Raw genomic sequence first — 24,691 nt, forward strand, 5'->3', positions numbered from 1 at the left:
TGTCCACTAGCTGAGGTCTTCAGAGTGTATGCAGTAATATGCACCGACAGTTGATTATCCTATACGATAATTTCTGCGTCATCTAGGTATCCTGCGAGGAGAGCTGGAAGCCGCCGCCATGATACCTGCCGAGCACTGGTCAGCTTGCTTTGAAGAGCAACTTCCCCCTCTCGCTGTTGTACACAGCGGACTCTTTCTTTCAGGTGAGAGAATATTGCCGGATCAAACCACCTCGACTCCGTTGTGCTGAAGCATTGGGAAGAGTTCCGCTAACGCTCAAAGGCGCTCGACAAACAATTTTCGCTACGAAAGCGACGAGAATCACATTATCGCAATGGAACTAGGAGTGCTGTTCTGCTTGTGAAGTTCCAGTTGTGATTGATGAGAGTTTGGCCCCGCTCGCCCCGGCAGCCCGGCTCAGCCCGGGACCTTGGTGGGACCAGTGTGTGGGTCACGGGACCCATTTCTTTAATGTCGTAGACTGCCAGACTCTAAAACGGGCAATTTCACCAGATTGTCGTCAACACACACCAGGTGCTACTGTTCGTCGTGCGCGATATCGTTCTCTTTCTGCTTGAGGGACTCCAACGGCCCGACCTTTGAACGTCAATGATGCAAGTTCTTTAATCCGGTGTGCATCCTGCCATCCGAGTGCCTGGGCCAGCTCGCCGCCCACCCGAAGCATTCGCCTCACCATCCTCAGCATTCCGCTGTCGCCGTTCCTTGAAGATCACGATGGCTCCGCAGCCAGTACAGCCTCCGGACGGCGGTAAACAGGCCGCTAATGGCAACAATCCTGTTGGGCCCCCGTCGGGGCTCTCGGCGATCCCTGCGCTGTACAATTCGGAACAAGGCATCCGGCAAAGTATGAAGCACATTGGATACGATGAGCGCGCGAGGATGGCTATCGGCTGAAGGGCATTCAGCTAATTGACAGCGTCCGCCAGTGTCTGCAATTGTGCGTTTGTTTCACCCCGCTAGCCCCGACACTATCGACCACCAATGACCACCAACGCGCTGACATCCATCTTCCCAGGCCGGTCAAAACGTTCGACACAGCAGCGATTTACTACCACAAGTTTCGCCTACGATTCCCGAGCAATGAGTACAACTACGAAGACGTTGCGCTGGCCGCCTTGTTCGTGGCTTGCAAGGCGGAGGATACTATCAAAAAGTCGAAAGAAATACTGTGCGCCGCGCACAATCTTAGGCAACCCCATGACCACAAAACGCCCGACGACAAGGTGGGTAGCTCGCCCGGGCACCTGATTCTGGTCGTCAACGCTTACTGACATCACATCTAGATCTTTGAGGCATCGTCTCGGTTTACTATCGGGCTAGAGCGACACATTCTCGAAACCATCGGGTTTGACTTCCGTGTCCAATATCCACAGAAGCTCCTAGTCAAGATGGTCAGGAAAATGTTCCCACGAGAGGACAACGAAAGTCGCGGGGAGGGAAAGAAGTTCCTTCAGGTTGCCTACAGCATGTCCATCGACCTATACAAGACGTTTGCGCCCGTTAAGCAGACCAGCTTCACGATGGTGCTAGCTATCCTTGAGCTGACAGCACTGCTTATGAACACCAGTACCGAGAGGACGAAAGAATTCAGGAAGACTGCGGCCTGGCACAGTGAAAGGACATGCGTGCTCGAAACGGTGTTGGATCTGCTGGATCTCTACACGCGCTTTCCTAAGTCCACCAATGTCGGTCTCCGCTTCGATCTGAAGAAACTGATGGACATAAAGATCGACATGAACAATCTTGTGGCCAAGGAGAAGTATTCGCGCTACTATGGGTGGTGCGATCGATGCGCACCCGACATTCTAGATGCCCGTTCTGTCACACCCGGCTCGGCCACATCCCCGGCGACAAACCCCTCGCTGTCTGGAAATGGGGCAGTGAAGCGCAAGAGGCCAACTAACGAAGGCACCCAGAGGTTCGTGTTTGACGCCACTGAAGCGCGTAAAGAGAAGGAACTTGTCAGTAGCTATTTCGATGATGAGTACGAGGAGCACGAGGTGGAGATTGAGGAGCCGATTCGGGAGCCAGAGCCGCGACACCCTAGTCGAAGCAACCACTCCAACCGCGGCCATGGACACAACCACGCAGATTACGGTTGGACGGGCCATCATCGAAGTGGCAGGCATGGGCATCACGGTGATCGACATCGGAGTCGACGAGGCTATGGCTATTGAGTAGGACACCGGTGTTGCTGAAAGTTGATATAAGGTACCTGAGTATTTTCGCGCATATTGATACCCAATATCATCGATACACTCCCCCCGCCTTTGGCGCGGGTCTGTTTACAGTTATGGGTATTCGTGTAATTGCTCCCTCTTCCATGGCGCATGCGTCTTTGTACCGCCATGGATAAGGTAGGCACGTTTGAGGAACCAGACCAGCTTGTTGGCCCCTAGCTCGTGCCGGCCTTTCCTCACCTTTTCTCACCTGAGGGAGCCTATCTATCAGCTGCTTGCTGCGGCAGAGATGCATTACTCGATGCACTGCCTAGCCGATCTGTGAACAGGTGGAGGGTCTACCATATCAGTGTGTACGTCACGACATCTGGATTCTCGAGCTCCTCTGATGAAGAGCTAGCCAGTGGTCCGCACCATTAGTTGTAGAGTACATGCACATCAATATGCGAAACCGAAAACACACTGAAACACAGGCTTCAGCCTAGGTACGCACCTATCACACGGAATCGTGGCATACACGGAGGGCTGCGAAGACTCGCAACCCCGGCTCCACAAGCTGGATCGGGGGACAGTCCGATGATCTATTCTATCACGACCGTAGCTGACCTAAGTAGGATGACGTATTCCAGAATTCTTTATCCAGATACGTACAGAAGAAATAGGCAGACTCGGCAAGATAGCTTCCTATAACACTAAATTTATGAAACCCAAGGAATGTGCAGAGGCAATAAGATTTGCCTTGATTATTTGATTAAGTCGGCACCATATGGGAGAGGTGAGAAAGGGATGATGAATGGATGATTGCAACTGGTGATGATGACGAAGGTGGATCGGTTGATCGATCGATCTAAGGTACGTACCTTGGGTCCCTACCGAGTTTACCTTCAGTGCCTAAGAAACCTGGCAGGAAAATGCACCAGGCCTTAGAAGCAAGAGCCAATTGACGGTGTTAAATGGAAGTGTGTTGTAGAAATGAAGTATCATTTTCCCAATTTCCCAAAGCCGAGAGAATTCCAGGGACCCAGTCTGATACTGCACCAGCAAAACCCCAACGAAGGTTCGTAGATCAGTGGGAGGACTACGATCAGGCCTCTCTTCGTGGTTGCTTGGTTCTTACACTATGTTGCTTCGCTCACGCTGTGTCACCTCTCGCCGGACCTATCGGACTTAACCGGGGTGAGGTACTTGGTACTTTGTGCATCCAGACCTTTTCGCCCGTTAGGGCCGGGTTGAACAAAGACAAGGCCACCAGTATAGACACTGAACGAATATCATAACTACTACCAGCTTCGGGGCCCGCTGCGCACTTTCGTTCCCTCAGATCTGCTCCTTTGAAGACAACAAGTCAACAACTTTCACATCACCCCTTAACTTCTCCGTCACCTCCACTCTCCGTTATCAGTGACAGCATGAGCCAACTACTTGTGATCTTCGGTGCCACTGGCCAGCAAGGCGGATCGCTCGCCAACTTTGTGCTGTCCGACCCGGCACTGTCGGCACGTTACAGAATTCGCGGTATCGCAAGAGATGTTTCCAAGCCAGCAGCTGAGGCCCTCCGTGCCAGAGGCGCTGAGATCGTCAGCGCTGACTTGGAGGACCCGGAATCGCTGAAGACTGCACTGGCCGAGGCTGACACCATCTTCATCACCACCCGGACCATTTATGACGAGCAAACCAAGGAGCGCGAGGTGCGCCAGGGCAAGAACGCGGCCGACGCGGCTGTGGCGGTCGGCGCCAAGTACGTCATCTACAGCACCGAGGTGCACTGCGAGGTTGTCACCAAGGGGAAGTACCGCGTGGCAGCCTACGACTCCCGAGGCGAGGTGGAGGCCTACATCCGCACCCTGCCGATCAAGAGCGCCTTCTACGCACCGGGCTCTTTCATGCAGAATCTCGTTACCGGCATGGCACCCCGACCCGTCGGAGAAGATCAGCCCGGCGTTTACGCCATCGCCAACATCACCCCCGGCGACGCCCCGTTTCCCTGGATCGACGTCGCCGCCGACACGGGGAAGTTCGTGGGCGTCATCCTGGCGGACCCGGACAAGTTCAACGGCAAGACGCTGTATGCAGCGAGCGAGTTCCGCTCGTACGATGAGGTCGCCGAGAGGATTTCGGCACTCACGGGCAAGACGGTCAAGTATGTCGTCATGCCCGAGGAGAAGTTCCGTTCATTTCTGCCGGTGCACGCGCAGGAACCGATCGTCAACATGTTCAAGTTTTGCGCTGAGTATGGATACTATGGACCTGGCGGGGAGAGGCTGGTCGAGGAGACAACTGCTGTGATCCCGCACAGGCTGACTACTCTGGACGAGTATATCAAGGCGAATATCAAGCTTGCGTGAGGCAGTGTGGCAGCATCTTAGCTGGGGTCTAATGGCAGGAGAAGAATGATAGTTTCTTTCCCAGAGTCTGTGTGATTGGATTGACTGCCCGTTGTGGTGCAATCCTCTTCGTAATAGTGGCACTGCACTGATGTGTTTAGCACCCTACGAAAGTCGGAGTGTCCGACTCAATCAAAGGTGACAAGCAGCCTGTAAAGAGCAGGATCGTAAGAGTCCATAGCCTACCTGAGAGATGCTAGACGAGCCAGGGGTACTGGTTGACGTCGATATACCTTTCAAGTCGGAACACCATGGCAAGACAAGACATTGCAACAGCAAAGCGGAAGATCAACAACATCGACGCCACGATTGGCCCTAGGTATTGTACCTCTGACTTGACTCCTTAAACCCACCCACTAACCTGTTCATCTCTGCCCTCTACAGGATCCACGGTTCCTGTTCATTCTCGCCCTCTGTTCCCTCCATCTTCCCCTCTTCCTCATCCTCATTCACGCCCGGCTGCTCCTTGTTTTCCTCAGTCGGATGCTCAGCAACCCCGCCCAGCTGCTCCTTGAGATCCTCGATAGGATGCTCAGCAATCCCGACCGGCTGCTCCTTGTTGCCCTCGGCCGGATGCTCAGCAAAGAGCTCCGTCCAAACCTCTCCAATGCTCTCCACCACGGACGTGAACTCGGCAGCGGCACGCACGGCGAGGGAAGCATTCGGACTAACTTTGCGTATCCAATACGTCTTGCATCCAATAGCCTTTGCGATGGACAAATCGTAGATTGCGTTCGAAACTACGACGGCCTGCTCCGGCAGCAGAGGCTTCACATCGGCGCTGGCACTGGCGGCGCGAGACTCGGCAAACCAGGGAACGACCGTCTGCTCCCAGACTAACGTCGACTCGGCTGACGTGAAGGAGGACGGGTTTTGGGGGTTGCGGGTCGGTAGGATCTGATTCGCCGCATGGGTTAGCTGGACTGTTCCGGACCTTAGATACCTAGGTTTCACGGTTTTGAATCTAGAAAGGGACCAAGCTCTGAGATGGCTCATTGTGAAAAACAAAACAGACCAAACCCTATTTGCTTCATACCACTCATTCAGGCCAAGCCATATATAGCAACGAAATTGAGATACAACTGAGCGCGTCCACCCTTGGCAGCAGGTGTTCATGGTCAAAAGAATGCACGGGGAATTGGTGACTTACCGCATCGACAAGATCGCGCACCCCAAGGCGGCTCAGCATATCCTCGGCGACCACAGTGTTGTTGGCCAAGACAACAATAGCCATCTTGCCGCCACCACCAGCACCATCACCACCACCATCATCGCGATCCTCCTGCCTCTGCCTCAGCGCGGCAACGTCCCGGAGAAACTGCTCAGCCCCAGTAGCCAGACGCACCATCGCCGTGCCCTCCTCATAATAAATGCGCACATAGCATTCCGCTAGACGAGCCTGCTCCTCGACCGTCAGGTCGCGAAGCGAGAGCTCCCTGACGATCTCGGCAATGAAGGGCGATCTGGCAAACGCCAGGATGATGTGCTCCTCCAGAAGAGGCTGCCGGATGTCAGTCGCGGGCAGGACCGTGAAAAGGGTCTTTCTGGTGACGTGGGCAACCGCGTCCCTGCTGGAGATGAGGGTATTGAAATGCAGAAGCAGCGCGTAGATGCGAACCGACGACGTGGGAATGGAAGAAGCAGTCTGAGTTTGAGTCTGGTCGGCCGCAGGAGGCTCTTCTACCTCCAGGGAGGAGCGCGCTCGCTTGCGACCGGTGGTTGTCGTCTCGCTCATGGTATCTATCTTGATGTCGGCGTCTAAAGATGCAGATTGTTAGCAGGATCTGCTCCCAGTCATTTACTTTTACACTCATCAGAGACCATCGATAACTGGGAGACACGGCGACAAATAAGGGAAGCGAGAATTCTTGGAAAGTTCTTGCCTGCAACCGGATGGTTCTCCTGTGAATACTTCTCGCGGGTAGAGGGGGATGCCATGTTGTTGATGGCCGCTGGCGGGAAAGATTCGGTGAAAAGATGATGAGTGGTGGTAGAAACAGATTCAGGAGAGAGAACTATTTGTGCATTCGGAGAGGAATCAAGAGCACTTCACTTCCATTGTGCGTTTTCCTATGCCGAAGTTTTGCCCCCGAGGCGTGACCTGATATCATGGGATGAAACTTTCTGCCGTCTAAGCTCCTCTTCACGCGTCATCAGCAGTCATGGGGGCTCGCCACTGTTCCCCGTGGTCTACGCGACGCGTTGATCTCGCGCTTCATTACGAGTAGCTTCTTAACTTCCAGCTTACCCACCTTCCTGGCCACTCGTGTGTGCAAGTCCTGATCCGTCTGATGTCCTCAGGGTCAAAACGTGAGGTTAATTCAGGGGCAGCAGACAACCTGTTGAGGCTCCCGGCACTCAAACCTCTTGTGCTGCCTTCTATGTCGACCAGCTACATCCTTGTACATGTATCAGTAGGGCTCAGATAGGTTGTAATGAGAGTCGTTGTATATCTGTTGGGCCACATCGTGGGAGTTCTCTTTGTTGAGGTAGCCGACACGATACCTGGGAGGCAGGCCATCTGTATTCTTGTTCAACAGACAATCGATGATGAACGTGTGACAAGAGAACCACATCGTCCCTTTGTGCAGTCCAACAACCTAGGTAGATTCTGTTGGTACTCAACAAACCGTGATGTTAGCGCTTGCGGCTCTTTAACTAGAGTGAGAAGGCGGGTAATACAGCTTTACTCGGTTTCGGTGTGAATTCAGGTCATCGCATGCCAATATGTTGGGCTGGGTTTGGAATGGTACAGGCCATACACACTCGAAATGGTCAGAGAATTGAAACAGTAGATGGTCGGAAAGCCGATGCCGATGGTTCAGATCTATCAGTCCCCGCCTGTGACACCCAGTACATAATCATATTCATCAAGCAGGATCTGAGTCGCTTTCGGCGGGGCTTTCCGAGCCTTGGCGCTTGGGTATGTCCTTGGGGCTTCCCATTATACCTATAAAGCTGGTGCTGTACGGATAGGTCCGTGTTACCACGTAAGGGCGTTTGCGAAGAAGTTAAGTGTCGATCCAAAGTCCAAGTCGCGAGCTGACTTGTGATACCACCCATCCTCTCCTGCACAGCATACACTACAGCTTAAAGTCGGCATTGGACTTTTCCCAGCCATCAGCCCGCTCCCCCATAGCGGCCACCTTTTCCGACAGCCTGACCTTCAGTGCCCGGGACCTGTCGGTGCAAAGCTCGTACATGGTCGTCAAGTTGAAAAGCAGAGTGTGCGAGGACCGGCCGGCATCCACGAGGCTTTCCAGCAGCACCTTGCCCTAATCATCGACATCCAGTCAGCACATACACACATCACCCAAGAGACCTTGTGGGCCTCCAAGGAGAGTGTCAACTTACCTCCTGCATCCTGCCCACATAAAGCAGGCAAACAGCCAGGTTCACCCCGACCATCTCGTCATCCACTTCCTTCCTCAACGCTGTCCACTTTCCCAACGCAACCTCATACTCGCCATCAGCCATATCACACAGCGCGCTCACCACTCGTTCCTCCACCCCTTCCTCATCCCCACCATCATCGGTTTTTACACACTCCCTCGCAGCCTCAACATCCCCCAGCTGCAACCAGAGCAGCGACTTCCTAAGCCCTCCCATCCTGCCCCGGCCTTCCTCTTTCAACGTCTCGAGATGCTCCACCGCCCCGGATAAATCATCCATCTCGACCAGCGTACCCGCGACCCGCAGCCCCAGGTCCGCCAACCTCTGCCGCCACACCTCAGCCTCCGAATGCTCGTGCCGCGCCTTGGCCTCGCCCAACTTCGCGCGCGCCTCCCGTGCCAGCTCGTAGTAGCTCATGACGGCCCGGCGCGGGTCACCGAAGCCCATCGCTTGCAGCCGCACGGCAAGCACGCGCAGGGGCCAGGGACAGAGGTGGGTCATGTGCTGTTGCGGTAGCGGCGACTGTGGCTGCTCATTTTGGGACTCCGCCGAGGAAGATGGCGAATAGTAGAAGGCTGACTGCAGATCCCCAAGGGCTTTGGCCTCCTGTGCGGCGAGCGGAGTGGCGTCGATGAGGGTCAGGCAGGCGAGGCGGGTGTAGAGGAGGTCGAAGATGGTTGCGTGGTCGGTGGGGCTGACGGCTCCGCCTGTCAGGGCCTGCGTGGCGGCGATGGCGGCGGCGCGGAAGTAGCCTCGAGCCACTAGGTCGGGAATGGGGGTGTCTGGGGAGGGCGGCTCGGCGGGAGCTCGGAAGGAAGCCGGGAGGTTGAGCGGAGTGAGTGGGTGATAGAGATCGGGGTGGAGCAGGTACGAGAAGTCTTTGGGGCCGTGCCGGGGCGAAGGTGTGCCTCGCATACTCATCCGTGCGTCGGTCGGGGCGGGAGAGCGGGCTGGCGATCGGGGCATCATCGGGGATCCGGGGCCCGGGCTCCTAGGATTGTTCCGGATGGAGAGGTTTCTTTGCGTGTGATCTGCTGAAAGAGGTGGTGACGCTAGAGGGTTGCTTGACGGATGAAGTCAGAGGGAAATTCAAGGCTGTGACAGGTGAGGTGCATCAGGGAAGGAGCGAGACACACTCACTCGTCATCGAGAGGGCCTTTGGTAGAAGAGCGAGGTCTTGTCGCTAAGTCAGGTATCAATCAATCAGCACTGATCATATCTAAAACTCAATACCATGAACTTCGACTGCCGAGGCATTTCTCATGATCTCATTCATTCCACTGTGAGAGAGGGGATGGATCATGGAGGTACCAGACCACCAGTCTGTCCTGTCCAGTCATCTAGACAATGAACCGCCGAAACTTACCTTTCACTCCCGATCTTGTCCTAGTATGCCCCCTGGGCACACTGTCTTGAGATTTATCCATTGATAACGGTAAGAATGTGTGCTGCTCTGAGTTGCCCGGTACTTGGCTGAAATGAGGGTCAGGTCATTGTGAGTTGCCAGTTGACGTTGAGAAATGTGGGTCAAGGCCAGGTGCTCCATAATTGCATGTAAGGTACCGAATGTATCGTAAATTCGGCTGGGTAGATTCACGGGAAGTTACACAGTGTGTCAGTAGAGCAGTACTAGTACTCGCCGATCCGGCCCCCCGCTGGTAGCGGGGGGCCGGGTTCAGCGACCCGGGCCAAAACTCTGAAAAATCAGCGACCTGAGCTAATTTTTATATACTTCATTTTGTTAGCTGCGCCGACCAAAATTTAGGTACTCTTCACTTACTACATCGCGAAGGGGTTGCATAGCACCGACTAACTTAGCTGCTGCAAGAGGCGAGCAAAGCGAAAAAACCAGACAAGATGTGGAACTTGGAAAGGTGGGCTAGCCTACGGTGCTTCCTGCCACGAGAACCGCCAAGGCTACCAGCATTCACAGACGCGTCGGGACAGGTGGTAGCTATAGATCGCGACCAGAAGGCCGAGACTCTGGCTAAGTGATTCTTCCCGAGCCCTCCAGCCAACCTCGCGGACATCCACGACCAAACCTTTCTCGATGACTGGGAAGAGGAATTCGAAATCCAATAGAAGGTAATACTGGCCAAAGTTGCAGAGGCTATGAGAAAAGCGAGCCCCTGGAAGGCACCGGGCGAGGATCTGCTCCCCATTGGTCTCCTAAAGGCCTGTGGGAAGCCGCTAGCAAAAGTGCTTGCCATCCTGGCCACGAGATGTCTCGAACTGGGCTGGTTTCCGAGCTGGTGTAAAAGAGCAAAGACCGTAGTGCTACTAAAGACGGGAACGGCCCCGCTAGTATATCGAACACCGGGGGGTTATAGGCCCATCGCCCTCCTACTAACCATAGGAAAGGTAATAGAGTCAGTAGTGGCCAAGAAGGTCACCTAGACTACGGAAACCAACGGCCTACTTCCAGATGAGCAGATGGGCAACAGGGCACACCGGTTAACAGAGCTGGCAATCCGGCTAGTAGTAGCATAGGTGCAGGAGGCGGGGAGGCAGAAAGCGACAGGGTCACTCCTCCAGCTGGACATCTCAGGGGCCTTCGACACGGTTAACCACATCCGGCTACTGGCTACACTCCGAGAAATGCGCTTCCCGAAGTGGCTAGTCCTTTGGACGAAAAAACTGGCTGACGACTGATAGAATTGATCACAGATAAGCTTGTAAGAGTGCCAGCAATCGCCACATTAAAGAGAGGTCTAATTTGGCAAAAATTAAAGTTGTTGGAGGTAAGCGCGGCGGGGAGCCTTGGGCTGTAGAGGTCTTCCCAGAGGACAGGGACGGTTTCAGAGCGCAAACGAGAACGAGTCAGATTTTGGGCGTCTATGTAAACGGGTCAGCAGCAATCAAGGCAATGAGCGGCCAATCAGTCAGTATTATTTGAGCGGCTGAGTTGGTCACGCATATTTGGGGCGTTCATAATCCGTGCAGTTACACTACTAGTCCGAGCCAACCATTCCAGGGCTTGCTGTATATAATCCGGCAGCCTTGCCGGGGACATCAACACACATCACACTGGCGGTAATTGAATACGTGTGACGGTTTTACTGGCTGGCATGCAACCCTCCCGAACGCGGGACATGCGGGGGAGAAGCAACCGACGGAACGACCTCATCAGTGGCATACCCGTGCGGATCGCGGCGATTGGAAGTACTTGTTCCCCGTACATTCCTCCAGGCACACAGCTGGAGAAGAATGGTGCTTGGGGGTGGCCGTACTTGTCAGTAGCGCGTCTCCCTGGCTTAGGCAGCAAATTAACAGCCGGCATTATCCTCGAGTATGTCCTGAGGGGGCGTTTAAGGCAGGTGTAGGAAAATACCGAGACCTGAACCTCGAAAATTCGAAATCCGCGACGTCGAGTATGTGTCCTGTCAACCTGATGTGGTGCGCTATGGCACCGAGGAAGGGAGAAATCGGAAGGTCATTGATGACTGCCTAAGATTTCCTCGTTTGAGGCGCAACGGTTACACAGCAGCTTTTACCAGCATGACCTCCAATCAAAATAACTTATTCGCTGGCAGACATTCCGGTTTGCCATGGGCAACAACTCCATTGGTCTTGAGATTTGGCGCCTTCTGAGGCCCACGGCATACTGCAGGTGCAGTGGCCCCAGAGCAAATCGGTACGAATATGGTCACTGATCGGCTGTCCTTCAATCACGCCTGGCACCTTTAACCGAGCTCCATTTGCAACAGAAACTTGTCTGAACTCGAACTGTATGCGCAGGCAGTAAAAGGTACATGAAATCCAGAAGCCTCGCTGAACAACCAGAGGGCCTATTGTATCCCGAGGGTTCGGCGTTTTGACTTTTTTTTTTGCAGCAACATCCCTCTTCATCCCCTTGTTGTTACCTATCCCTGACTCTCTGAAATCAGCATGCCTAGCACCACCGGAAAACAGCCCTATGTTTCAACTGACTTAACCCCTGGTTTAGCCAAACGGTTATATGGGCCAATAATCATTCTCGACATATTGAACGAAAAGCTCATCGATATCCAGAGTGCACAATCGGACTCGGAGCAGGTGACACGCAGTGACTCCACTGAGGTCTTCCCCTGTTTCGTCAACAAATTGGCACAGATATGTGACATCAAGCATGGTGGTGACAATGTCACGGCTGTTGCAGTGCTGCAGCCTGGCCGCATTGAGTACCGTCTCACGTCCAACAACCGCACCGGTGTCGCGTTTGAGGAGGTCAAGAACTTCCTCACCCACGACATCCTCGGCGCGTTGGGCACGACCTCGGACGAGGCACTACGTGATAACACACAGATGGCAGAGTTGCGCTCTTCGATTTTATTGAAGGTGTTGACATTCAACCGGTGGCGGATCGACAGCTACGTCAAATCCCTGGTTGACAACGTCGGCTTCTGTATCGACAGCTGCGACCGCGAGGGAAGCCCTAAAAGTGAGAGACGCTGAACGAACGAACCAGTAAGTTGAAGCTAAATTCAAGTCGCAAATTATAGCCAATTCAGTGTCCCGAGACCTTCGCGCCATTCGGCACGCAGCAGAAATGGCAAGGCAAGAACGGTCAGATCCAGCCAGCTGTGAGTCCAAAGCCATACAATCAGATTTAAAAGTCGTCAGGCGCCTATCACGCTTCTCGCCTTCCACTAACCACCTCTTCAGTTGGCCGACAGAGCTACAGCTTGCTGCAGGTAATCGCGGCCTGCTACCACGGCTTCGAAGATTTTCTCCGCCTTAAGAGCAGGTCCGACCGGGAGCGAACCACCCCGACATCGTGGAGCAACGTGCGCCATGCCATCGGTCGCCTACACTCGTACTCTATTGCGACGCTGGTATTCGTAGAGGCGCGCATTCGGTGGCCAGAGCTCTTCGTCGACTTTGAGGTCACGCACGTCCCCTCGGCGCCCCGCGGCGGCAACCCGCTGAAGATGAAGGAGAATCGATGCAGGGTGTATTATATCCTGCGGTCCTTAAACGCGGAAAACGAAGTGCTTGACACCTACAAGGCTTTCAACTTGCAGCTTAGTGACCAAATGGACGAACGGCTCAAGACCCAAATAAAGGCGCCCAGTAATAAATTTTACACGGTCGTACACGCCGAGGTTAACCTGGCCGACAACATCCACCGCGAACAATCCATGAACATGGACGCGGAGGGACCTGTGCGATTCTTTAACGAGAGCATCTTTGGCCGTTACATTGGCAGCAGCAAGCCTACCTGCCTACTCTGCGACCTGTTCTTCGACGTGCACCCCATGAGATTCCGGCGCCGGCACTCTCACCGCAACCTCTATGTCAAGTGGCGGGTGCCTCAGGGGACGGCCAAGAATGTTGTTGAGGACTTGGCAAATAAGCTCAAAAGGATCGTCTTCCAGACGATCACGGAGCGGGCAGGCAGGGTGCAGAGCAGGTTCGATTCGCGCCACACGCCGACGGATCCCTGGTGCACATCTGCGGGGCACCACCATTACATTGCAGCGCAGGCGGCGGGGGCTGATCTTGGGTTGGTGAGCGAGCAGAGGGGATATACTGATTTGGGTGATACGGATGAGGAGTTGTTTGAGGGCGGCAAGTCTGAGGAAGGGGTTGAGAAGCCGGAAGGCTTTATGGACCGGTTGGACCATGTTCAGGCCCACAGTTGTGGTTGGAGAGATCGGCGTGGCAGTTGCCATGCTTCGGATGATGAGGATTTGGATGAGGATTCAGAAGATGGAGGCGCCAAGCTTTAGGGCACTGCGTCTTTGGCCTCCTCTGACCTAGTCTGGTTATAGGTCGTTGCCAAGTTGTGTATGCTGGTCAGCGTATCGGGATGGCCGACACCCAGCTTCGTCTTGCGAGTTTTCAACACCTGCACGTCCAGCTTCTCGGGCCTCCTCCCACCGGCGTTGGTCCCGGTACGTCGACGCTAGCTTGCCCATGCTGGCCAACGTCAACGGATGCTCCAGCCCTAACACTTCTCTTCGCAGTTCTCCAGCCTCTAACTGGAGCCTCTCCGCCTCCTTCCACTGACCCTGTAACACAGGTATTCACCCGTGCGGTGAAGAAGAGCCGCCTTCCCAACATTTTCATCCCTTGACCCTGTCCCCTCGAACCTCAGCACCGCATGTACGTGTGAAAGGTATTTCTTGCACGTCGCCCAGTTCTCGTAGTTGCCGAAAGGGTAAGCATATGAAACTGCCAATAGTGCCTGGCCGGCGAAATGTTTTAACCCCTCTTCCCTTGCTAGCCACTTTCGCGATCCTACCTGCACCAGCCTGTGGACATTGAGGCTCTGGTCCGTCCCCACTGTTACAAAAGAATATGCTTTAAGAACACCAAGAGCTTTCTGAAGCTGTATTCCTCCGCGCTCTTTTTGACCAGGCAGTTCGCAGTAGTAGGCAAGGAATTCCGATGGAATCGCCTGTCGATCGAAGAAGCCCATAAGCGAGATCAACTCGCCTGCAAGAGCATTTTGGCTCTAACTCGTACAAGCCCACTACTCCTTTTCCTTCTCTCACTGTACCATCTACCTCTCGACTTGATTGTTAGCAGATCGACTTGGAGGCTACTTTCTCCAGGTGTTCAGCGTCCCATCTTTCGCAGCTAAAGCAGGATCTGCTGCGTGAGGCTGTGTAGTGTTAGTAGAGCTCTCCTACTATGATTGATCCAGTCGTTGCCCTTGTTTGTCGTCCAGGTCCAATTTCCCCGTCGCTATTGCGTACTTGATCGTAGCACGGACTACCTAGGTACTTTCATGTCTGGTGACCACTCCTTTGGGTCGGATGGCGCTTTCCCTCCTAGATAGAACAAGAGGCTCCCTCGTCTTGTCACTGTACATTGTAATATATCTTCCCTCAATGCCGTCCATCTCACGCATCGGAACAGAAAGTGTTCCACTATTTCCGTTGCTCGGCCACAAACATAGCTATCTGACTCGACCGCTCCAATCCTGCTTAGAAAGTCGTTTAGCCTTGCCATTCCGGTTCGGAGTTGTCCTAGTACGCAAGCCTCTCTTCGCTTTACCAGATTTTGGTGGGCGTAGCTAATAAAATGAAGGACAGAAAAATTGGCTTAGGTCGCTGAATTTTCAGAGTTATGGCCCGGGTCGCTAAACCCAGCCCCCCGCGGTAACGGAGGGCTGGATCGGCCGTTTTAGGAGGCCCAGCGAGTACCATCTTTAAAGCGATCCGAGCCATTCGTATATGAAATCGTTACTTCAAGCCCAGAATAACACAATAGTCTCGTAATTTCCTGACCTATGTACATTGCTTCTTGATGTAAAGTCGCTCACGAGTCCCAAGCGTCAGCAGAAAAGAGCGGTATAAATATGTACAATAAGAAGCGGACAGTCCTCCCATTTCCATCATCTCCAAGCGAGGTTGATGACGGCACCATACGCAAAGCCACCGGAACTTAGACTGCTGCAGGAGCCCGATCCATACGGCACGCCACCGTCAAAGTCTCAAGCGCACTGTGACCACCAGTCACTGACATATTTGCACGTGTAGGGGGCCTGGCACTGGGTCGGCCCGGTGTACCCGATTCCACCACACTGTCCCCACTGGGGCACGGCAGAGCCCGTGGGTGAGTTGGGGCCCGACGACGTCGTCCTCGTGACTGTGACCAGCGTGGTGGTCGGCGTCGAGGTCGGCTTGGAGGTAGCGGTGGTGGTTACAGGGGGCAATGTGCCTCCCAGCGCCGAGACAACACTGTCCAGCCAGCCCGGGTTGGCGTACACCTGGGACATGTCCCTGGTTCTCTCGGTTAGCTTTTACTTTTATCTGTGTATTTTCCCGGACCAATGGGACGGATGCAAAAAGGGAGAAAGTAAGTAAGGGACAGGCTAGCAGCTTACCAAGCCATCACGCCCCCAAAGCTGGGGAAGCCCCTCGAGTATTGGATGACCTGCTTCAGCTGATCGCCACTGACATAGCCGCTCCCGGCCCCTGTGGGTCCGCCCGGCAGACCCAGCAGGATTTTTACGTTCCTGTTGGGGGCCGAATTCCTTGCCCAGTTGTCCCTGTGGCGGGGGAGTATGTGTTAACAACTGAGTGTCTTGATCTTGTCGGACAGGATCTTTCGCGCCTACCAGGTGTCAAAGTTGAAATTCGCGGGATACGCGGTGGCGCCGCAGTAGTTGTTGTAGAACTGGACGCTGACTATTCAGGCATGCAGGTCAGAATCAGAGCAAAGAGCCTTGTTGGGGTGTGCAAAAGAGGAGAAACCATGATGTGCCCAACTAAGTCACAGAATTAAGTCATATGTGGAAGTGGATTGGAAAGGAGCAGTGAAGGTAATTACCAAAATCAAACGGGACCTGCTCCAGCATGTCCCTCTGCGCGGCATCCGGGAACGGGCACTGCGGGGCGCCCGACAGGTAATACTTGCGTCCGGAGCTCGCCGCGGCCGAGTCCATGTTCGAGCGCAGCCGGGCGGCAAAGGGCGCCATGTTGGACGTGACCGACTCAAAGTCCATGTCGAAGCCGTCGACCGAGGCGGCGCCGAAGGGGCGGAGCGCGGACGAGGACGACTGCTTGGGGCCGAACATGGCCCACAGCGTGTCCGCCCACTTCTGGGCCTCCGAGGCGGACGAGAAGCCGCCTTCGGTGTAGGTCGCCCCGCCGATGGACAGCAGGATGGTCTTGCCTTGCGATTGGCAGGCCTTGATGTCCTCTCTGTAAAAGGAGGACGAGTTAGTGCACGGGAAAAGATGGCATAATAGAGGGCTGGGAGGCAGACTCGATTTGGGGACAGCTCAGGAGCTGGGTGCCTGCGAAGGCGGTGCAGTTGTCCCCGGCATTGGCAAAGTTGACCAGCGTGGGGTTCTTGATTCCGTTGAGGAAGGCCAAGGGGATGATGTTGACGGGTGTGTCTGAGAGACATAAAGATTTAGCCGGAATCTGTAGATGGTAAAGGGGATCTTGGTGTCAGAAACGCACTGGTACAGTACGTGGCAAGTCTCCGCTGCCCACCGGAAGCCTCCACCTTGTTGATTGAGTTTTGGCCTGTTGAGTTGTCAGCACAAGGGCTCATGGTCGGGTTTCCCCTGCTAGGGAGTATGATAGATAGTACTTACCCCAGTATACAGCAATGTTGCTAGGTGACGTTGAGCTGAAGCCAGCAAGCACTCCTGGGAGAGCAAAAAGGTAGCCCCAAAAGGCCGCAGCGCTGAGAGGTGTAGCAAACATGGTTATGGGTGTTAAGGAGGGACTGATGTTAAGGAGAGACAACGAAGAGGGGAAGATGGTCAAAGGAAGGACAAACAGAGACCTTGGATGCTCTGCGTGGTAGGCACTCAGCTTCACCGTCGTCTCACGGACTTATATAGGTAGGAGACCTATCCTTTGTCTGGCGTAGCTAGCGGAAGGCCTAGCTATGGTTGCGTATCTGCAGCAAAGAACACTTTCCTCTCGAAATCATGTGTGCTACCATCTACAGGCCTTGAGGCAGGAGGGGACTTGCGACGTTGCACGCTCACGGCTTGTTCATGGAGTGTAACGGGGACAGAGCGGCTACTAGATTACCACGCAGATGACAGGGTCACAGGTCGGACGGGTGACTGCGTGCCAGACGCCATCGAAAATTCCAGCTACCTGGTTGGGATCATTGTCCCAACGCCATAATCTCACTAGCTGTGGTCGGAATGTGTTGCTGGGTGATGGCATACTACTAGGGAACTACCTCCGCACGATCATACCTCGGCGCGAGGCGCCATGTCTCAGTGTCCAAGACTGTCTCGTGGACCATCTCCGCGTTGGCCCCGCTCCCAATTCGACGATGGCAAGCTCTCTGACTACCAGGTAGTATTACTGATCCGCTCCACGTGAGGTTTTACAACACTCGTGGTCTACCTTTTAAACTTCAAGTTTCAGACTTACAAGTTACATACCTACATGATACAGCCCGCAAAGCTGGAAACAGGCGGCGACGCACGAGGACAAAAGCCTGGAACGTCACGCACTCTGAACGGTGACATCATGGATGCGTCCAAGTGACAGATCCCTAATCGATGGCTTGATTAGCCTCCCGTGGGTATGGTATCAAGTCAGTAGTAGACATGTGGGTATTTCGTGCAGATAGGGCGCTGCACCCCTGAATACACCAGCTTCCCGTTTGGGCATAACATCCACTGTGGGGGTTACATTTCCGATTCCGCCTCCAACGAACCAGCCAATGCGATGGAAGACGGCTGCTGTCTTGTGATAACTGATGCCACACGTGGTAACAAGACCCCGACTCTTTTCGATGTCGGCCTTCGAAGTGTCACTCTGCCGGCGCTTTCTCCTGTTTACGGGACCCTTATCCGCAGTCGCGTAGCTTTCAGTGGGCTATCTGAGGAAGAAGGGCAAGGAAGGTCTGGGACTCTTTAAACGCCGCTACCCCTCAGCACAACTGAAGAGTTACCTCTCCAATTGTCGCAACGTTACACGCCAGGGCCACGTTCGGTCCAGAGGAGACGGACCCGACCTAAACATCCAGATCGGTGGATATTCGGAGACCGCTCGGAAGCTTTACCAAGAATTTGATCCAGTTTCGGTCTCTCGGGCCTTGTTCGCTGCCGTGAGCGACAAAGAAAGTCAAATTTGCGGAGATGGAAGCAAGGCCATTGATGCATACAAAGTTCCTGCGGCGTCCTAGACTCCCACTTGTAGTCTTGTACTGCGTCGAGCGTCTATGGCGGGTCGGCTATCCAAGCGAGCACCATCACGATAAATGATGGTAGTCTCACTTCGCAATGGGCCAGCAGAGCGGAATTCCTTCGGCGGGCTAGGGAAAAAGCTACCAGGTACCTACTGTACCTACAGCACCAAGAAAATCAGTCTGAGTAGAACCATTCAGGAGTTACCCTTTCCGCAAGCTGGATACATTGCTGACAAGAGCTGCCCATGTTAGACAACTCACAACCTAGCACGTTTTCACCCCTCGACGCCCGCTTGTCATGGCTTCTATAGTGACCTTCACGCCCGCCCCCTCCTTGACATAGACGGATCCATCGCCGTCTTGTCATTGGGGTACCCTGAGAGGTATGCTTTCGCTCCGGCGGACTCGTCATGACGAAGCGGCTGTGAATTCAAGGATGTGACACAAAAGCCAGCGCCCATCCAATACCTAGAAGACGTTTCCAAAGTTCACACCAAGCTTCAAGCATGTCCATCCGTCCGACATGCCCTAGAAGCCCAAACACTCCTCGGAGTACCGGTCCGCGATGATTCCGACAGATTTTCGGTCGTCTAAGGAAATTCGGTCTGAGAGACGGACGACTCGGGACGAGCATTATAAAGTGTGAAATTGCTCTGTCGCAAGCTCCGGGATTCGCAACGGCCATCCCTTTCCGGAAGCATAGTCGGGAAGCCCCCCCGCCATCGGGATGTGGGCGGAACGGAAACTATCTCCCTCTCATCTCCAGGAGCGGAACGTGCGGTCTGGTTGAAACGAATCAATACTATCCGAACTCCTACGAGCAAACACGAAATCTCTCCGCATTTGACTACTTCCAAGAGACCTGATTCAATCGAAGGGCGTCATAGTCCGAAGGGGCCGAAAGACTTCTGTTAAGATGGGGAGCAGCACCTGCGCGGAGAAGATAGCATCAGGGGCTGGTCATCCGCCGCAATGGCGCTCTGCTCGCCGATAGTCTCAGCAGGTTTTGATTGAATTTGAATCATTGTCATTTACGTATAGTTACCTAGGTACCTTGCTCAACTTATACGTCCCGACTTCTGCAACCGCCGAAAGATCCTAGGAGCGCCGCACCTTCTTTGTGTGCTGTATGTCGTAAGTACTAGTAGTACTTGTACGACCTCGAATCGCTTACGTCGATCCCATCTAAATGACGACAGTCACCTTGGCAGCTAAGACCGGTCTAGAATCTCCGAATCCAAACGGGGAAGAGAAGAGTCCTCTACCCTATCGGCATTGGCGAGGTTAAATCATGCCGCGGTTGCAAGACCAGGAACCGGGGCCATGAACCCAAGTTCTAGATGGTCATGATGAGTACCACCTCATATACTGGCACGGTCCAATCTGAGCTAAAAAGCTTGTTTTGGACGGAAAGTACTATACATGATACTCGACATTCCCCGCTCCTTCCTCTACGTCGTGCTCTCCGCGGCACACTAGTGGCTAATCACGTAAGATTTTTGGCTGCACCAACCGGTTATTTAAGATTAGGTGATGACTTTCGACAATCACAACATGAGGTTTGTGCGTTCCAGCTCGCTTAGTGAACACGGAAGCCCGTCCAGGGGATCGGGGATACTCTGGCTTCAGAACAACACCATAGAACGCAATAGCCTTGTCGGAGACTTGATTCTTTCCTGCAATGCCTGCTGATCCTTCCATGGTGCCGTATTGATTGAGACTCATAACAGCGCAAAGCTGTTGCAACTTTGCAAAGAGATATTACGGCCATCCACGTTCGTAGAGAGGCCATGAGAGGAACTCAGGGGATAATCAGGAGCAAGTAGTATGTCATCGGAGCATCATGGCCCACGGCCCGAGTATACGAGAGGTTGCAATGCAATATAATCATCACTAAGTCCTTACTTTGTTTACGGAATCACGCCATCCTTGAGCCGCGAATGGGCATGCTCTTGCGAGACGGTAGCTCTCCATGATGAAGGAGGGTTGCCCATATTCTATGAGAGGGAAACTCACACACGGGGCTCGACGCGGTGTATAAGACCACGCTTGCTCGCCCAGTAACCACGTCTCCATCCGACAGTCTCCGGCTCTCAGCACCGTCAACACAACTCAACAACTCGCGGCTCTTGTGTCCTCAAAGTCTCAAACCCATATTCTTCCATTGTGTCCGCTCTCTCATTGCGCCACCCGTCACGATGACCCGCATCTTGATCACCATACTGGCCGCGACCGCAGCCTTTTGGCAGGCCATGGCCCTCCCGGCTGCCCAGGGCGGAGGTGAGGGAGAGGCTGGCGGACCTTCTCCCACCCGTTCCACCCATCCCGGGGGCCCGCGTCCCACGCACACTCTCAGTCTCAGCCTCCCCCCTCGCCCGACGGGATCTCCCTCCTTCAGCCTCCCGCCCCGCCCTTCCGGCTCTCACTCGCCTCCGCCTCCGCCTCCGCCTCCGCCTCCTCCTCCTCCTCCTCCTCGCCCCACGCGCTCTCACTCGTTCACCTTCCCTCCTCAGCCCCCGACCGGAACTCACTCTCTGCCGCCTCGCCCGACCGGTTCCCACCCGGCGCCCCCATCAATCTCCACGCATTCCCTGCCCCCTCGCCCCACAGGCTCTCACTCGTTCAGCTTCCCTCCTCAGCCGCCGACGGGAACTCACTCCCTGCCGCCTCGCCCGACTAGGACTGTGACTCGCTCCCGTGGGCCGCGCCCTACTACGACTACCAGTGCCGGGTCCAGTGCCGGTGGTTCGGAGTAAGAACATTCTCGATGATGGATGAGGAGGAGGATGAGGAGTAAGCAGGGAAAGCTTTTTGGCGACGTTTTGGTGGTGGAAGTCAAATCTAAATACTAGGTGCAGGGGGGGATGGATGGTGCTTAGTACTACTAGTTCGCTCGCTGCGTTGCGATTCGATTCGGTTCGGTTCAACACTTCCAATTCTCGACTCTCGCTGAATGATTGTGGTTTGGTTAACAAGGCGTGCTTCTCGGTTCGGAAAGTAAGGTATTGATAGGCTGGACGCCAGATGCCTTAGGCAGACCAAGACCAGGCATTTCTGAAAGACACACGCCATCAGCCTACTAGACTACTAGTACTAGTACCGCGTGTGAAGTCAGTGGCACGGCGAACAAGGGGTTTTTTTTTTTTTTTTTTTTTTTTACCCTGACCTTTCTGGTTGTGTTTGCTTGAAAGGCTCTTGAGCTTTTGCTCGATACCTTAGCCATAACGCATAATGCATGTTCTTCCTGTCGACCACGCCAATTTCACCGCGATGAACCGTCAATGGTAATTGCTTCGACTCTCCAATGGCAAAAGCTTACATCGGTCCAGCAAAGCAATAGTGTAATAGTCGGTGTTCGAGGCCCTTCTTGAACGGTCCTCACTGAGCCGCTACCCTACACCAAATACACTCACTTTGACGTGGCAATGGCCCCGGCTGGTCTCGACATCCGCTAGCATCCCGCGCCAAGTAAGAATATGTCGTTCTAGTCACATCTCATATTACTTAAACGCTCCAGTCAACCCTAATACCTTAGTAGACCCGACTCCCTACTACTACCAACCTTCCACAGGCCATATGAACCCCCGAGTCCACAAAATCACGCCTTCACCTCCGAGAGCTTGAACCCGCCGGGGCACAGCCGCTGGAACACGCCGTCGGGGTCATACTTGGCCGCCACCTCCCTCATCAGCCTCAGGTTAGCCTCGCCATACGTCGCGAGCGGGTCCTGGCTCTTATCCGCGTAATTCAGATACCGCCACTCCAGCAGGCCGCCGTCGATCCCCCGCGCGAACTCGCTGACGCTCTCCACCCAGGCCTTCACCTTGGGATAGGCGAACGCCTCCTGCTCCGGGGTCCTGACCATGGCGGTGGCGAGGAACAGGATGCCGTTGTGCGGCTGCCGCTCGACGCCCATGACGTTGCCGCCGGCGGCGATGCTGTTCTGCCCGAAGACGGTGGGCAGCGGCTGGAAGAGGCACTGCGTGACAAAGTCCTGCTCCGGGATGAAGTCCTTGAGGTCGGCGACCAGCTTGTCGTGCACGGCGGAGGCGTGGGCGAGGATGCGCGGGTCGTTTTTGAGGCTGAGCGTGAACCATACGTCGCTGGGGCAGGGGAAGGTTCGGGGGGAGATTAGCTGGGTGTCTGGTTTGAGTTAAGCGCCCTGCATGTGGAACTTACTGCAGCTTGGCAGGGATGTTGTATTCGAATGCCATCTCCGAGATGGACGTCATCTTGACGGTGTTGAGGATCTCGGGCAGCGCGAGCCACTTGCTGTATGCGGGCGGCTTCTCGATGCCGACCATGTTGGCATAGAGGGTGGCAACTACGATATCCTTGAAGTCGGGCATGTGGGTGAATATGACGACGAGGTTGCTGTCGGGGTCGTTGACGATGTTGTCGGTGAAGGAGGTGGTGGCTTCGATGGCCGCCGGGATGACCTGCTTGGGGAAGAACGTCATGCCGCCCCAGACCTTGTCGCAGGGGATGGCCGTCATGGTGAACTTGGTCACGATGCCGAAGTTGTTGGATCCGCCCTTGAGCGCGCGGAACAGGTCCGGGCAGCTGTGCTTGTCGACGTTGATGATGCGCCCGTCGGCCAGCACCACTTCGTAGGCGACCACGTTGTCGCATGCCCAGCCGCGGCGGGCCGTGAAGAAGGTGTTGCCGCCGCCCAGCAACAGGCCAGCGACGCCTACATTGCCCTCGCGCCCGCCGGCAACGGCGCGGCCGTGCTTGTGCAGCTCGGCATAGACCTCCCTCCAGCGGCAGCCCGGCCCGATGCTGGCCGTCTCCGAGGCCGCATCGTAGACTACGCCGTTCAGCAAGCTCAAGTCGACGGTGACGCCGCCCTCAATGTTGTTGGAGCCCGCCCAGTTCGTGTGGCCGCCGGACCGCACAGCGAAGGGTTGCTTGGCCCCCACGAGCGCTTTGACGGCCGCTGAGACCTCGTCGGCGGAACGGGGACGGACAATGGCAGCCGGCCGGATCTTGGCGCTGTTGGACCAGTAAGAATCTTGACGCGCTTCATAGTCAGCATCGCCCGGGACCAGGACCTGGGCCTGCAAGCCGCCGGCTGTGAGGCACTCGGCCTGGGGCGGTACGGTCTTGGGTGCAAGGGCTGTCATGGTTGGGGGGTTGTGGCGCGCTCGATACCTCAGAATGCTCGGGTCGCACAAGCAGCTTCGAGCACGGGAAGGGGTATATATCTGGGGGCACGTCGCGCTTGTGCAGTGTGCACGACAGACCTGGCTGTACCCCGCCCCCGGCCACGACGGGCCTCCATGATCCATCAACAGATTCACCACATGCTCATGTTAATCCCCCTCAAACACCTGGCTCGCTGCAATGGGCTAGCCCGAAAGCGGTGACGGCGCCCCTCTGCCCAATGTGATCGGCGGGCGAGCGATAGGGACCGGGGCAGGCGGAACATGTTCCGGGGAAGTGTTGGGCAAAAAATGGGTTGAGCGATAGCAGAGAATGCAACGCTTGCTGTGTTGGTTTCAGGAAATGCAACGCTGGCCATCTGCAACTGCTGCATCTGTCACAAATTTGTGAGCTCAGGGAACATCCATGGATAACGTTAATATGGGGTCTGCCGCCGGCTCAGACCCTTTCAACGGTTCGTGGATCGGTGGAGCCGCCAACGGTGACACCTACTCGAGGTAGGAAGCTCATTGGTCTATATTGTGACAGAAAAGGGATCCTGATCCTCAGCGTCCCGAGCGGGAAGGTGTGGTGGCCCCCGGACCGTTCCTTCAGCCAGGGGTCCTATGTAGTCTAGACGTCCGAAGAAGGCCTGGTCCCGTGTATTGGCGTCTCGAGACCCGACAAACAGGAGACATGGTGGTTACAGGGAAAAAAAAAAGAAAGGAACAAATTTACGTACCGATGTACATGTTGCGCAGGAGTCAAAGAGAATGCCGATCCCCAAGACCAATGCGCATCATTGCTTTGCAGTGCTGCAAAGGCCTGCATTCATGGTTCATTACCTGGAATCCTGGATTACATCCTGAGAAGCTGAGAGGGCTGGATGCTGTTGTGCCCCGGGGCCTCCTCTTTCCCACACGCCTTATTATCGGGGGCACCCACGAGTTCTTCTGTCTGTCGGTC

At 54.9% G+C, this 24,691-nt stretch overlaps 9 protein-coding genes across 9 annotated transcripts; 4 read left to right on the forward strand and 5 right to left on the reverse strand.

Annotated features, from left to right (window-relative positions):
* Positions 1 to 491: 491 nt before the first annotated feature.
* Positions 492 to 2,540, forward strand: B0T15DRAFT_530123 (uncharacterized protein). Its single transcript, XM_062869151.1, has 3 exons — positions 492 to 865; positions 1,060 to 1,244; positions 1,305 to 2,540. The coding sequence occupies exons 1-3, from the start codon at positions 736 to 738 to the stop codon at positions 2,196 to 2,198; spliced, it is 1,209 nt and encodes a 402-aa protein (XP_062723182.1). The 5' UTR covers positions 492 to 735; the 3' UTR covers positions 2,199 to 2,540.
* Positions 2,541 to 3,268: 728 nt separating this feature from the next.
* On the forward strand, positions 3,269 to 4,873 carry B0T15DRAFT_530126 (uncharacterized protein). The gene has a single exon (XM_062869152.1). The coding sequence runs from the start codon at positions 3,611 to 3,613 to the stop codon at positions 4,544 to 4,546; it is 936 nt and encodes a 311-aa protein (XP_062723183.1). The 5' UTR covers positions 3,269 to 3,610; the 3' UTR covers positions 4,547 to 4,873.
* Positions 4,874 to 4,963: 90 nt separating this feature from the next.
* B0T15DRAFT_501914 (uncharacterized protein) lies at positions 4,964 to 6,320 on the reverse strand (the record flags this gene model as incomplete). Its single annotated transcript, XM_062867409.1, has 2 exons — positions 4,964 to 5,482; positions 5,736 to 6,320. The coding sequence occupies 2 exons, from the start codon at positions 6,318 to 6,320 to the stop codon at positions 4,964 to 4,966; spliced, it is 1,104 nt and encodes a 367-aa protein (XP_062723184.1).
* Positions 6,321 to 7,218: 898 nt separating this feature from the next.
* B0T15DRAFT_530128 (uncharacterized protein) lies at positions 7,219 to 9,552 on the reverse strand. Its single transcript, XM_062869153.1, has 4 exons — positions 9,345 to 9,552; positions 9,119 to 9,161; positions 7,940 to 9,041; positions 7,219 to 7,860 (listed from the first exon to the last, which is right to left on the reverse strand). The coding sequence occupies exons 1-4, from the start codon at positions 9,403 to 9,405 to the stop codon at positions 7,669 to 7,671; spliced, it is 1,398 nt and encodes a 465-aa protein (XP_062723185.1). The 5' UTR covers positions 9,406 to 9,552; the 3' UTR covers positions 7,219 to 7,668.
* Positions 9,553 to 11,492: 1,940 nt separating this feature from the next.
* Positions 11,493 to 13,965, forward strand: B0T15DRAFT_530134 (uncharacterized protein). The gene is made up of 3 exons (XM_062869154.1): positions 11,493 to 12,398; positions 12,460 to 12,540; positions 12,623 to 13,965. Exons 1-3 carry the CDS (start codon positions 11,867 to 11,869, stop codon positions 13,687 to 13,689), a joined length of 1,680 nt encoding a protein of 559 aa, XP_062723186.1. The 5' UTR covers positions 11,493 to 11,866; the 3' UTR covers positions 13,690 to 13,965.
* Positions 13,966 to 15,085: 1,120 nt separating this feature from the next.
* B0T15DRAFT_530137 (glycoside hydrolase family 18 protein) lies at positions 15,086 to 17,310 on the reverse strand. Its single transcript, XM_062869155.1, has 7 exons — positions 17,016 to 17,310; positions 16,879 to 16,944; positions 16,679 to 16,811; positions 16,241 to 16,614; positions 16,029 to 16,098; positions 15,795 to 15,959; positions 15,086 to 15,690 (listed from the first exon to the last, which is right to left on the reverse strand). The coding sequence occupies exons 1-7, from the start codon at positions 17,125 to 17,127 to the stop codon at positions 15,402 to 15,404; spliced, it is 1,209 nt and encodes a 402-aa protein (XP_062723187.1). The 5' UTR covers positions 17,128 to 17,310; the 3' UTR covers positions 15,086 to 15,401.
* A 3,199-nt stretch (positions 17,311 to 20,509) lies between these two features.
* On the forward strand, positions 20,510 to 21,713 carry B0T15DRAFT_530144 (uncharacterized protein). The gene has a single exon (XM_062869156.1). It carries the CDS (start codon positions 20,779 to 20,781, stop codon positions 21,334 to 21,336), a length of 558 nt encoding a protein of 185 aa, XP_062723188.1. The 5' UTR covers positions 20,510 to 20,778; the 3' UTR covers positions 21,337 to 21,713.
* B0T15DRAFT_177492 (uncharacterized protein) lies at positions 21,380 to 21,738 on the reverse strand. Its single transcript, XM_062862259.1, has one exon. It carries the CDS (start codon positions 21,650 to 21,652, stop codon positions 21,422 to 21,424), a length of 231 nt encoding a protein of 76 aa, XP_062723189.1. The 5' UTR covers positions 21,653 to 21,738; the 3' UTR covers positions 21,380 to 21,421.
* A 440-nt stretch (positions 21,739 to 22,178) lies between these two features.
* B0T15DRAFT_492889 (uncharacterized protein) lies at positions 22,179 to 23,706 on the reverse strand (the record flags this gene model as incomplete). The annotated part of the gene is made up of 2 exons (XM_062866890.1): positions 22,179 to 22,683; positions 22,760 to 23,706. 2 exons carry the CDS (start codon positions 23,704 to 23,706, stop codon positions 22,179 to 22,181), a joined length of 1,452 nt encoding a protein of 483 aa, XP_062723190.1.
* Between the last annotated feature and the right edge of the window lie 985 nt (positions 23,707 to 24,691).

The sequence above is a fragment of the Chaetomium strumarium genome, assembly GCF_033439665.1.
Source record: "Chaetomium strumarium strain CBS 333.67 chromosome Unknown B0T15scaffold_3, whole genome shotgun sequence".
NCBI classification, from domain to species: domain Eukaryota; kingdom Fungi; phylum Ascomycota; class Sordariomycetes; order Sordariales; family Chaetomiaceae; genus Chaetomium; species Chaetomium strumarium.

Bases quoted from the DNA above. Each gene is read 5' to 3' on its own strand.
- B0T15DRAFT_530123 (XM_062869151.1), top strand. From the start codon at position 736: ATGGCTCCGCAGCCAGTACAGCCTCCGGACGGCGGTAAACAGGCCGCT. The intron at 866-1,059 runs GTATGAAGCACA...CGTTCGACACAG, and splicing joins GGAACAAGGCATCCGGCAAA to CAGCGATTTACTACCACAAG. The intron at 1,245-1,304 runs GTGGGTAGCTCG...CATCACATCTAG, and splicing joins ACAAAACGCCCGACGACAAG to ATCTTTGAGGCATCGTCTCG.
- B0T15DRAFT_530126 (XM_062869152.1), top strand. From the start codon at position 3,611: ATGAGCCAACTACTTGTGATCTTCGGTGCCACTGGCCAGCAAGGCGGA.
- B0T15DRAFT_530128 (XM_062869153.1), bottom strand. From the start codon at position 9,405: ATGGATAAATCTCAAGACAGTGTGCCCAGGGGGCATACTAGGACAAGA. The intron at 9,042-9,118 runs GTGAGTGTGTCT...TCATCCGTCAAG, and splicing joins AAAGGCCCTCTCGATGACGA to CAACCCTCTAGCGTCACCAC. The intron at 7,861-7,939 runs GTAAGTTGACAC...GTCGATGATTAG, and splicing joins ATGTGGGCAGGATGCAGGAG to GGCAAGGTGCTGCTGGAAAG.
- B0T15DRAFT_530134 (XM_062869154.1), top strand. From the start codon at position 11,867: ATGCCTAGCACCACCGGAAAACAGCCCTATGTTTCAACTGACTTAACC. The intron at 12,399-12,459 runs GTGAGAGACGCT...CGCAAATTATAG, and splicing joins CCGCGAGGGAAGCCCTAAAA to CCAATTCAGTGTCCCGAGAC. The intron at 12,541-12,622 runs GTGAGTCCAAAG...CCACCTCTTCAG, and splicing joins ACGGTCAGATCCAGCCAGCT to TTGGCCGACAGAGCTACAGC.
- B0T15DRAFT_530137 (XM_062869155.1), bottom strand. From the start codon at position 17,127: ATGTTTGCTACACCTCTCAGCGCTGCGGCCTTTTGGGGCTACCTTTTT. The intron at 16,945-17,015 runs GTAAGTACTATC...ACAACTCAACAG, and splicing joins CAACATTGCTGTATACTGGG to GCCAAAACTCAATCAACAAG. The intron at 16,615-16,678 runs GTCTGCCTCCCA...CTCCTTTTACAG, and splicing joins CTGAGCTGTCCCCAAATCGA to AGAGGACATCAAGGCCTGCC.
- B0T15DRAFT_530144 (XM_062869156.1), top strand. From the start codon at position 20,779: ATGACCCGCATCTTGATCACCATACTGGCCGCGACCGCAGCCTTTTGG.
- B0T15DRAFT_177492 (XM_062862259.1), bottom strand. From the start codon at position 21,652: ATGGCGTGTGTCTTTCAGAAATGCCTGGTCTTGGTCTGCCTAAGGCAT.